The sequence below is a fragment of the Rhipicephalus microplus genome, chromosome 1, assembly GCF_043290135.1.
Source record: "Rhipicephalus microplus isolate Deutch F79 chromosome 1, USDA_Rmic, whole genome shotgun sequence".
Lineage (NCBI taxonomy): Eukaryota > Metazoa > Arthropoda > Arachnida > Ixodida > Ixodidae > Rhipicephalus > Rhipicephalus microplus.
In genome coordinates, this window is record NC_134700.1 from 114,703,319 (window position 1) to 114,716,040 (window position 12,722).

Here is a 12,722-nt window from a genome sequence, read left to right on the forward strand (position 1 = left end):
GGCCGAGCAGGTGAGTCCCGTGCCTACGAGGTAATGTTCCACACATTCTATGGCCGCCTGTAAGCGATCCTCGATCTCTCCGTCACTGCCAGTTGTCGTCCAGATCGTAATATCATCCGCGTATAGCGTGTGGTGCAGTCCATCAATTTGATGTAATCGCTCGGGTAATCCCAGCAGGACGAGGTTGAAAAGCATCGGCGACATCACCGAGCCCTGTGGTGTACCCGAGCTTCCAATGTTGATTTGATTTGATTCTAGCTGTCCCACTCGCATGCCTGCGGTTCTTCCCGTGAGGAAGTCTCGGACGTAGTTGTACACTCGCATTTCGAGGTTCAATCTGTCTATTTGTCGCAATATGGCGTCGTGACGAACGTTATCGAAGGCCTTCTTCAGGTCCAGGCCAAGGATGGCTCTCGTTGAGCACCCAGGATTTTCTATGATTTGATGTTTCAGTTGCAGAAGAGCATCCTGTGTGGAGAGATGTCTTCTGAACCCAATCATTGTGTGTGGTAATAGGTTGTTGTCCTCAAGGTAATCTGTTAGTCTATTGAGGAACGCATGCTCCATCAGTTTACCTACACATGATGTTAGGGAGATAGGGCGCAGGTTCTGCAGCTGCAATTTCTTGCCGGGTTTTGGTATGAGTATGATCTGCGCTTCTTTCCATGGCTGGGGTAACTTTCCACGCACCCAACACTCGTTAATATAATCTTTGAGTTTCTCTAGCGATCTGTAATCGAGGTTGCGCCGTGCCCTGTTCGATATTCGATCTAGGCCTGGGGCTGACTTGGTATTGAGTTTGACGAGGGCCGCCTCGATTTCGGAAATTGAGAATTCTGCGTCTAGGATGGCGTTGCCTTCTCCCCTGTAGTCCGGATGTACTTGCGGGGGCGTTTGAGATATGTAATGGAGTTCCGCTTCTCGTAGGAAAGCTTGCTCCGTTCCCCCGTAAGCGTGTATGATTTTGTATATGCCTTGCCTCTGTGAGGTCTTGGTGTTCACGGGATCTACGAGGTACCGCAGTATCTGCCATGTGCGACTCGTAGTGAGCTGACCATCCATCTGCGCACATTTCTCTTCCCATTGCTGTTGTTGCAGGTTAAGTGCGTGCTTTTCTATTTCTTTGTTGAGCTGTGCTATTCGTTTTCGCAGTCTCCTATTATGTCGTTGTCGTTTCCAACGGCGATGCAGTTGGGTCTTAGCTTGCCACATGTGTAGTAACCGGGTGTCTATTCTATCAAGCCCAGCTGTTGACGGCATCATTTGCGTCGCCCTCTCGATGTCGCGCCGAAGTTGCTCGGTCCATTGCTCAATGTCTTTGATGTCTTCAATTTGTTGCTTGTCTCGATTTTTTCGTAGTAGTTCCCAATTGGTGATCTTCATTTGGCGACCGGCATTGTGTTCCTGTGGGCCGCCTTCTGCTTCTATAGAGATAATGTAATGGTCACTGCCCAAGTCTAGCATGGTGTTTCTCCAAGTCACCTTTCGTGTATTGCACGTAAAGGTAAGGTCAGGCGTGGTGTCAGTGCTGACGCTGTTGCCCTGCCTAGTTGGTGCCGCTGGGTCAGTGACCAGCTCGAGGCCAGCGAGTTGCGCCATTTCCCACAAATGCCTGCCTTTCGGCTGATCGTGTTTGTAACCCCACGCCGTATGCACCGCGTTGAAGTCGCCTCCAATGAAGAGTTGTTGCCCCTGGGCGATATCGAGCGCTCGTTTGAAGAGGACGTGAAAGCGGTGTTTGCGGCATCTCGGACTGCTGTAGACGTTGAGCACGAAGATGCTGTCGGGTGTTTTACGCGGTGGAATTAGCTCTACGAGGACGTTTTCAATATCCTTGACATGAGTGTCGTGTTCGATGACCGTGAGCTCTCGCTTGACCAGTGTGGTGACGTTTGGATTTTCCTCCTTGCCTGTTATTGACTGGTACCCTGAAAGTTTGGCGGGGCCGTTTGTTTCCTGCAGTATGATGACGTCTGGGCATTCGGGGATCGTTTTCAGGTATTGTTGTAGGTGCGCTCGTTTGTTTTTGTAACTTCTACAGTTCCACAGCCATATTGTATGTTTTTGTTTCGAATGGTGTCTTGCCATGGTTATGTGGTACTACATGTGTGGCGCCGCTTCGCTATGCGACGTCACCAGCGCGCTGTTGGCAGCTTCTAATCTAGACAATCTGAGATTAATGCTCTCCAAGCTCTGTTGAATCGTACGCGTGATAGTCGCGGTGATAGTTTCCTCGAGACTGCTCACGCGAGCCTCGAGTGCCTTCACTCGGGTGTCGTCTGTTGCTGCGCGCTAACGCTTGGAACGTACTGACTTTTTAAGGGAGATAGCCGCCCCGCATTTAGTATCAGGGCCTTCGACCTCACCGTCCTCTACGAGTTCTTCTTGTGTTTCCTGCATTGCCTGTTGATCAGTCTCGCTGTGAGCGGCAGACTGGAGCTTTTGTATGAGTTCGTCCTTTGCGGGAATCTGTGCCTGCATGCATTCAATTTGTTTTTGCATCGTTTGTATCGTCTGTGTTAAGTGAGCTATCTCCGCCTCTATCTTAGTGTGTGTTTTGCCACCAGCCTCCGCGTTAGTTGCGCGTTTTCCTTTGACCGCATCTGCAAAGCTCACCGAATCAGTTGCCTTCGCGTCCCTCGTTGGGGTCCGTCCGGGTGTTCGGCTGCGAGCTCGGCGTTGCTGCTGCTTTCGGGGTCCCGGTGTGCGGCTACGAGATCGGGAGTGGCTTCGACTGGGTGTCCTGGATCTTGAGCGGGGCTTGCTGGTGGAATAGTTGGTGGCAGTGGCCTCTGCCTCCTCGTTGGCCCTGCGTCGTTCCCACTGTCTCTTCGTCACGATATAGGGCGTTTTGTACCTTGCACGGCAGTTGCGGTCCGCCGTCATGTGTGCGCCCCCGCACAACTTGCAATGGGGAGAGCACTGGTGGTTGGGGCCTGGGTTGGGGGCGTCACAACCACGACACACTTTGTCCTTGGGCTTTGGGCACACGTCCATGCGGTTACCAAGTCTCCCGCAGCAGTGACACATGTCGATTTGCTTGCGATACAAGGTGCAGCGAAGGAGAGCGCCACCATAATTGACGTAAGTGGGCACTCGCGGTCCTTCAAACGCCACTATGACGGTCGTGGTGTTACTGAGCCGTTTGGCTGCCAGGGCGTAAGGGTTACGTGCGTGAACGATGCTGGTATAAATGGACTTGGCATCTTCTTCCGACGGGATGCCCTTGATTATTCCCTTCACCGTGTTGTCGGGGGCTGTCTCGTACGCACTAACCTCGTGGTGGCGGTCGCCGATGGTGATGGCTTGAAGCTGTCTGTACTTATCGGCGTGAGAGGCATGGGGTGTGCTCACGACGATGATGTTTTGATGATTGTTGGAACACACCGTGTCCTCCCCTGCTTCATGAGCTGGTACGTTGGCCGCGTGGTAAATCGCCGATGCGAGGCGCACGGTTCCAGTGGTGGCCACGTCGAGGCCTCCTCGTGGTCGTATCACGATCTTGAAATCGCTCCGTGGGAGTAGTGGCATTTTGCTCTTTCTAATGACTTGCTGCTTGATGTTACGCAGTTGTCGACGCGAACGCTGTCGGTTGCAGTCCGCTCCCTCGCCGGTGCAGGAGGGGGCTCCGTTCTGGGTGTTGCTCTGCGCGTTTGCGCGGTTGACTTGGGTCTTAGATCCGATGGTGCACCAATCCTTGCCCTCCAGAAACTCTTCGGGGGAGATATCCTCCCCGTTCACTTGGACTTCCATCGTTGTTAGGCGAAGAAAGCGCCCGCGTTAGAGGAGACGCTCAGCGCGTCTCGTCGGACGGCCGGCTTTCGTGAGCGTCGGGCCAAAGGGGCGCGGGTTGAAAACCTCTCAAATCCGGCAAAAAATAATTTCCCACCTTGAATTTTGGTGTCACTGGAATCCTGGTCACTTTCCGCACACGTTGGTGTAAAATTCATGGGCTGAATGACCGAAAAACACTGGCAAATAGTTCTTGGAAGACAGAGCCGACGTGATACGCGTCCGCTCTCTTCGGCGACCAGCGCGCCCTCTCAGTTATAATAATTCCAAGATATTTATGCTGACTTACTCTAGTTATGGGAATGTCATTAATGGTGTAAAGAAAATTTGACCTAGTTTTTTTTCGACTTACTGATAAAATTGTACACTTGTTTGCATTAAGTGACATCTGCCATTTACGGCACCAGCAGGAAACATCTTGTAAAGCACTATTTAAAGCTACATGGTCCTTCGTTGAGTTTATTTCTCGATATAGCACGCAGTCATCCGCGAATAATTTGATTTTTTCCTTAATATTTGTAGGCAAATCATTAATAAAGAGAAGAAACAAAATTGGCGCCAGCACACAGCCCTGCGAAACTCCAGATGTGACGGAGGTGGTAGCAGAGGTTTCATCGTTAAATTCCACATACTGTGTACGATCAGTAAGATAATTTTTGATCCAGTTAAGAACAGTAGAATTTCCTAAGGTGGCCTCAAGTTTTTGAAGTAGTTTCTTGTGTGATACCTTGTCGAATGCTTTGGCAAAATCGAGGAAGATTAGATCAGTTTGTTTTTGGTTGTCAATACTCTGGGATACCTCATGTGTTAATTCCACTAATTGAGTTATGGTCTAAAGACCTCGGCGAAAGCCATGCTGATAGGGAGATAATATACGTTTTTCTTCTAGGAAAACAGTTGTTTGTTTAAGAATTATGTGCTCCAAGATTTTACAGATTGTACATGTCAGGGATATAGGTCTAAAGTTAGATATATCATTTCCGCATCCTCCTTTATGCACAGGAACAACTTTGGCCTTTTTCCACTCCACAGGTAAAGAGCACGTTGATAGTGATTTGTTAAATATGACGCACAGATATTTAGCTAGCACCTCTGCATATCTTACAATAAAGATGTTAGGAATGTTGTCAGGCCCTGCTCCTTTTTTTTGTGTCCAAGTTTAACAAACGATTTATGACACCGGCCTCATTGACAATAATCGATTCCAGGGTACCTTCCGCACTAGTGTCGATGTCTGGAATGTTTCCGTCATCGACAGTGAATACAGACTTGAAATAGTTGTTCATTTTGTCTGCAGTGATCGGGTTATCTTTTTCCGGGGGTGTGTTGCTTTTGTTGTTTTTTGCAGGCTTTAGGCAGCTCCAAAACTTGCTGGGTAAATTTTTTAGAAAGTTTGGCAACGTTTTAGTGAAATAGTTGCTCTTCGCTGTTTTGATTTTTGTTTTTAGGTCACTCACAGCAGCAGTCAAATGATTTACTGTTACTGCTCCGGGTTTTCGTTTCCTTCTCTTTCGTATTCGCTTTACTTTGCGTTTCGCATGTATTACCTCACGTGTTATCCACGGGTTGTGTTTCTTAATTTTTTTCACTCTAAGAGGTACAAAGGTATTAATACAGTGGTGGATAATTTCTTTTAACTGATACCATAATATTTCAATGGTCGTGGAACTATCATTCGACAATTCTTCGAAGGACGGAAACTTTATAATTAGATAATTTAGTATGCTGGTGTCGTCGGCATATTTAAAATCCGGGTAAGTAATTTTTATGTTCGTTGGTTCTATTTTATCACGAAAGGGGACAGTGCACAAAGTGAGCTTGTGATCAGATATGCCATCCATAACTTCAATCTTTGTTTCATCGGCTGGGAAGTGGTTACTCAAGAATATAAGGTCAAGAATATTTGAAGTTTCTCCCTGGACACGTGTTGGTTGGTTGACTACTTGAAGATCAAATCGCAGCATTGTGTCGATAAGGACATCTGAGCATGCGGAATAAAATTTCATGGATTGCCAGTCGATATCAGGAAGGTTAAAATCACCCAACAAGATGAATCTTGCGCTTTGTATGTTTTGTTCAATGTAGTTGTAGAGCGATTGCATGCTATCTTCGCCAGAAGTAGGACTGCGATAGCAGCAGCCCACGATTGTTGTGTGAAGGCCAAATTTTAGTTTCAAAAAGACAGCTTCTACACCTTCAACCTCTGGCAGCACTGTGTATTGTATTTCGCGTTTTATCATTAAAGCTACTCCACCGCCTCGTGTCGGTCTGTCCTTCCGTATTATATTGTAATTTGGGGGCGTTACTTCACTATCTAAAATGTCATTATTTAACCGGGTTTCGGTTAAAGCAACAAAGTCTGGCTCAAGGTCGAGAAGTAGGCATTCAAGAGATTCTAATTTGTTTAAGACACTTCGGCAATTCACATTTATAAACCTCAACTGGGGCGGTTTCGAGTGCGAGACGCCGGCCCGTTGCTTGGCAGGTTTTTTTTTCCAGTTGAGGGATTTTTTGCCTCGCCAATCATCACTTTATCGTTTACGGTGTCATCCCAGCGATAAAGAATACGGTCTATACTGATTTTGTCGTAGATAAGATGTGCCTTTTGCCCGGATTTCTTATTTGGTTTCGCCGAGTCCCACAATTTTTTCCTTATATTACGCACACGCTGGGAAAAGTCTTCACTAATTGATATGTCGGTATCCTTTAGTTTATGACAGTTTTTCAAAATCTCTGTTTTGTCTCGATCATCAAGGAGTTTGAAAATTATTGGTCTAGTTTTGTTCGCGCTTGGTTTACCGAGCCGATGTATCCTTTCGATTGAAACAGGTTCAATTTTCAGAACACCTTTCGCAACTGTATTGTTTATTACTTGCTCTAGTGATTCCTCGTCTTCTTTTTCATCCTCAGGGATGCCATACACTATCAAGTTACTTCTTCTTGACCGGTTTTCTAATTCATCCAGCTTTAATTCTAGGCCTGATACTACTTTTTCTAAGGCGGAAACTTTTGTGGTGCAGTCCAGTATTTTTTCATCTAAGGCAGCCAGTTTTTCTAATTTGGACTAAATAGCGGTTAGTCGTTCTTCTTTAATTTCTTTAATATCACCAGCAATTTGCGTTAGTTGTTGAGAAATTTGTTTTAAGTCGGGCCCGGGGTTTGTCTCGACGTCACCTGCTAGTAATAACAGGTCCCTCAAATAGCAGGACAAGTTACACAAAGGATCACAAAGCAACCTTGGGCACGGCAGCACAATCAAGAAGAGGCAGTCAGAACGCATGCATTCGCCGTAGCGTTTTCTCACCTGTACGACATACAAGGAGGGATTAGCGCTCTGCATGCTTCGGGTGCCGCCGTGCCCATTAATCACCGTCGCTTGGGGGGCCGTATTTATATCCAGGGTTGTCGACGTTGAGTGAGGCACCGAGGGGGCGCTGAAGATGGCGTCGGCGCAGTACGTCGCTGAACCCAACGGGTCCAACTTGTAGGGCCGGCCATCCATACCAACCGGCGCGTGTTGCACGTGGCGGGCTTTATCACGGCCTGGATTTGCTGTCCACGCTGTCGTCGGTTTGCCCGCTTCTTCATGCCCCGCCGGTATCAGCAGCAGGAAAGTGCCGATCTGTACGACATACAAGAAGGGATTAGCGCTCTGCATGCTTCGGGTGCCGCCGTGCCCATTAATCACCGTCGCTTGGGGGGCCGTATTTATATCCAGGGTTGTCGACGTTGAGTGAGGCACCGAGGGGGCGCTGATTGATTGGTTTATTAGAACAACACCTGTCTCAATTAGGTACTAATATAGTAATTGCAACAGATATATCTATGAGTGGCGAAAATGCAGGCGTGGGTATTTTTTCTATCTCATTATTCTGGTCATTTACAATACGCCGCTGAGATTATACACCAACATTTGAAGCTGAATTAACGGCCGTTATACTACCTATTCGTAAACTTCCTGCGACTCATTCGACAGCTGTGATAGTGACTGACTCGTATTCTGTGTGTTCATTTTTATCATCCTCGTCGGCATCACCAATACTAGAAACTTTTAAATCATTAATCCCAGCAAACATTCGTCTAGTTCGAATATTATGGGTGCCAGGTCATCGTAGTATATTTATAAATGAGATGGCTGACACACTCGTGCGAACAACCCTTGATCTTTCAATAGTGCCAATCATGCCTCCTACAGCTTATGTAACAGCAGCGAGGCTTAGAAAACTTTCTCTTCTTGAAGGTTCAAGGTAATGCTATTCCCCTAGTCTAGAAAACCTATAGGTATTGACTTGCATTAACCACGGGCTTTTTGGCCAATCCTTCTTAGTGGGTGAGAGCCACAAAACAAACGATCAAGCAAGCAAGCAAGGGCTCTGAAAGGCCGCTCTTCAAGCTTACGCTGGGACTGTGCCGCGCCTTCAGCGCAGGCCAGGCATTTTTTTTTCGACTACCTCTCAGCAACGTGCATGCGCACTCCATGAGTGCGCCATGTCTAGCGCATCGACTGCAAGTTCGGCCTCTTTCGGCGCCCTCTCAGCGCTAATTCACCCGCTGACCGGACAAAACGGGCAGGGGAACGAGTGCGAGAAGAGGGGTACCATTAAGTTCAGCGTGGCGCAAATGTCGATGTCAGCTGTCTACCGGTGTCACAAGTACAGTATCAGTATGGTGCACTTGTAAGAGAACTCCCTTGGGAGTAAATTACTCTTTGAGGTGAGAACTGCAGCACTCCGTACGTTTATGCGCGCCATGAACATAAACCATGCCTCGAGTGATGTGATCCGTCGTGTGTGTGGAGACAAAGCCGAAACAATTGATCATGTGGCCCTGCGATCCAAAGGTCGTGACTGGCGCTTCTCTTGAAGGTACCATGGCATTGGAACAGACTAGTGCAGATGGCGGCCAATGTGATGCAGATGAGTATGGCAGTGGCAGCGACGAAGGAACGTCTCGAGTGCTCGTGAGCGGTAGCATGGCGACATCCTCTGACTATTGGGTTGTCTTGGTGCTGTCTTCATACTTTTATCTTTTTTCGTTTTCTATCTCTCTTTTTGTTCTCCCTTTTTTGGTTTGGTTTTCACCTGTATTGTTTTAAATTCTTCCTACCTCTACTTTTTCTGGTGGGCATTAGAGCGTCTTGAGGTCTAGGGAGTACTACGCCGACCCGATTAAAAGGGTTGGCCGCACCATCATCAACATCACCGCAGCGCCACTAAGAGTTGCTTCGGGGCACCTGGACATTGTGGTCTAAAGGCAAAGGTACTCGGCTGTTGATCCGCAGGTAACGGGATCGAATACAGGCAGTGGCAGCTGCATTTTTAATGCAGGCAAAATTGTGGTAGGCCCGCGTGTTTAGATTTGGGTGCACGTTAAAAAACCCCAAGTGTTCTAAATTTCTGGAGGTCTCAACTATGGCGTGTATATCATAATCATATGGTGTATTTGAGACGCTAAAGCCCAACTTCAATCAATCAATCAATCAATCAATCAATCAATCAATCAATCAATCAATCAATCAATCAATCAATCAATCAATCAATCAATCAATCAAGAAGTCCATCAATTGTTGTTTTGGGAGCCAATGCAAATGGTTTGGGGCGACAGGCACAGTGGCGTATATGACAACGTCAACAGCACGTAAGCCAATCGAAAGGCGCTTCACGAGAATCATGTTACTTTTGAAGAAATGTTGAGGCTTATTTTAAATCTTCGAAAACGCGAGAAGAGGATATCTCAAGAAAGTCAGTAGTGGTGCTGTTGCCATTTTTTGGGAATTTTTTTTTGTTCGAGTGTAATTGCCCTTGATAACATACTTCAGCACACCCCCAAAAACTTAGGTCAACAGCAGATCAATAGCAGGTGCAAGTGGGGTCTCGTATGCGCATTTTTGGAAAGTTCTATGTGTTTTCGAACTCGCGCATGCGCTTTTAAAGCAAAAAATATTAGGTACAGTGACAGTGGTGTGCTGAGTGCTCGATACTTTTTTGAGGTTTGTTCTCAACCGCAGAGGAGTATAAAAGGTAGAAATTTTTCCGCCTCAAGTTATTACGCTCACAAGTCCTTAGTGCTTCTTTGATGTAACGTGGGTCTATGGACTGCTTCGTACTTTTTACACGAATTAAGCCACTGTATTGGCGCTTTTAGTGTTTCTTGTGTACGCATATACGAAACTGTTTTGTGCCGCCAGGTGTCTTCTATTGTTTTGTCAGTCTGGCTTACAGTGTTTGTCACTGGATAAGGGTGCGGGCTCTTTAACAATGTCATAAATCATTGTAATAGAAAACAAGCAAGAAAAAAATGTAGCTTCGCTCTGAGCCATATCGACATTTACTTGGAACGCAGAACAACCGGAAGGTGCCGGCGATGACGACGAGGAGCCCGGGGAAACAGGGGCTTACATCGTCGTCCTCCGCAGCAAACTTGCATCGCACTCTATCGTGCTTGCTGCCCAAGTGAAAGCGGTGGACCCGACCGTTCAATGCGAGCCGGGATCCACAGCTGGCCTTGTGGAGTTCAAGCTGACTCAATCCAAACGCAATTCCACGAGTGCAAAGCAACAAGAAAGGTGCGTGTCAAACAAATCAAGTCGATACATCTAGAATTAGTGCCTTTGGTCGCCGAAGCACTAACGCAACAAACTTCTCAGCAAGGGAAACAGGGGTCTCAACCTCATCTGAGCTTGTGGGCCCTCGCAATATATTTCTGCATGGGCCGAGTACTGAAGTTTGCATGTGGGCGGGGGGGGGGGGACTATGGAAGATGCACAAAGTGTCTTCTAAAGCCTAAAGCTTTTGAAATATGAATGACATGACCGGGACCGAGGGCCATAGTAATGAGCACACACAAGCGTTCCTTATATAGTACGTACGGCCATGGGTTGGTGTACGCATAGAAAATGTTCGGGTACTAACTTGCCATGCTTGCCTTTTCGATGCACCCAAAGCTGCCATTTGGCAAGAATACGTTTCCCATATTTCCAGTCTCATACATGAACCTCTGTCAAGAAATTGTCACGTCAGGATTGAAGAAACACATCGTAGTTGATCTTTACAATTACTCGGAACTGTACGCTGATTAAGAAGTGTATAGCTCTTGTTCCAGAGTAATGTTGCACATCATGGTGATGTCCACAGCGCCCGTGAACGGCCTTCGTGGTCCCTACATAGGACTAGCCGGGTGGCGCAGGGGTCTCTCTCGCGTCTTCTTCGGACCGAAATGAAATTTTGATCGCTATCACCATAACCTAACGCGGTGGCTCACAAAAAACATTCTTGACACTTGTCCAGTCTTTTTAGCTTACTCAAACAAAACCTTAATAGTCGCAACGAACAAAGGAATATTGCGAGAACTATTTAGCAAAGTCACAAATACTTTATTTCTTGTGAAGCCATGGGGCGCATGCGAAGTGTTTTCGGGTAACGTGTTCAAGACCCCCAATGTTCTAGGGCTTCTGCGTGGCAAACAAATCTTCTACCTCGGAGCTTCACTCGAGCTTGATGTTGCTTCAAAGAAAAAAGAAATGTGATTGTCATGTAGTCAAAGAAATCTCCTGAACGGATGTATTATTGCGTGGCAGAGGCGTACACTCTAAGAACTAAAAAAGGGCTGGGCACTCTCTCTTACAGAGTATTTTCTTTCCCATATTGCTCTTTTTTCTAGAGTAAGTCACGTTTTTTGTGAGCTCAAGTATATTGATTCCGCCAGAAAGTGTCAACGCACTCTACTTCAATAGAGTAACATAACGCTGCCTAAAGCAGTGTAGCATGACCCTACCGAAAGGAGAATAGTAGTAGACCTAATGAAAGTAGCGGTACTTTGGCCAAATTTGTGCTTTATATATGATTCGATTAGTTGTTCTCCCACGTAGACCGTAATAATGGCTGAACACGAACACTGCGTCAAAAAAAAAAAAACTGAAAGAAAAGAGTGCGTTGCGTTAAACTCGAACTCACGACCTCTAACGCACTTCAAAATGCTATCCCGACATTCTAGCGCTTAGCCAAGCGAAGTTCCATCTCCTTTATTCACTACGTCGGGCTGAAAGATAGCGATTGGGCGTTTATTTCTTTAAGTCATAGGTAATGTCCTTGATCTGTCTACATTTTCGTTTATTACGAAAGTGTTTTAAATGCGAATCATTTCTAGCAAACTTCGGTGACCTCGAGCGTATCTATCTATCTATCTATCTATCTATCTATCTATCTATCTATCTATCTATCTACCTATCTGAGGGCCGTGAGTTATTTGACGTAAGCATGTGGGAGGTAGTGGCCAGATACTGCACCAGGGTGGCCAATCCTTCTCTGGTGAGGGAGTGCGTTCTCGGCGGTGTTTGCTGGCGAGGCCGCACCCCAGGCCTCTTAATGCAGTTCCATCAACACGCGGATTTTTTTTTAATCCGGTTGGAAACTGCGCGGTACCGGGATTCGAACCACGGACCTCTTGCATGCGAGGTGGATGCTCTAACCACAACGCCATCGCCGCACCCCTCAGTCCGCCATCGCCGCAGCTGCTGGGGACTGAGGGCCGTGAGTATAACTCACGGCCCTCAGTCCCCAGTAGCTGCGAAGCAACTGACCACGGCGGCGGTCAGATCTGCAATGCAGCAGAGGGTGCTAAGAATCTCTGGATCCGGACAGGCCGCCATTGGAACCTGAACTTGGCAACGTTTAACGCTATAACCTTATCTAGTGAGGGAACTTTTGCTGTACTATTCGAGGAGCTAGAGAGTGTTAAATGGGATATAATAGGGCTCAGTGAGGTTAGGAGGACAGATGAGGCCTATACGGTACTACAGAATGGGCACGTCCTTTGCTACAGGGGCTTGGCAGACAGAAGAGAACTGGGAGTGGGGTTCTTAATTCACAGAAACATAGCTGGCAACATAGAGGAATACTATAGCATTAATGAAAGGGTGGTAGGTATCGTAA

The 12,722-nt window shown here is 47.0% G+C and overlaps 1 protein-coding gene across 1 annotated transcript in view; it reads left to right on the forward strand.

The window, feature by feature from the left end:
• Positions 1–12,722, forward strand: part of LOC119177899 (decapping and exoribonuclease protein) — a 102,899-nt gene that overhangs the window by 49,141 nt on the left and 41,036 nt on the right. Inside the window, exon 3 of the mRNA XM_037429086.2 lies at positions 10,135–10,357. Within this exon, the coding sequence (XP_037284983.2) occupies positions 10,135–10,357 (223 nt within the window). The remainder of the gene's footprint in view (positions 1–10,134; positions 10,358–12,722) is intronic.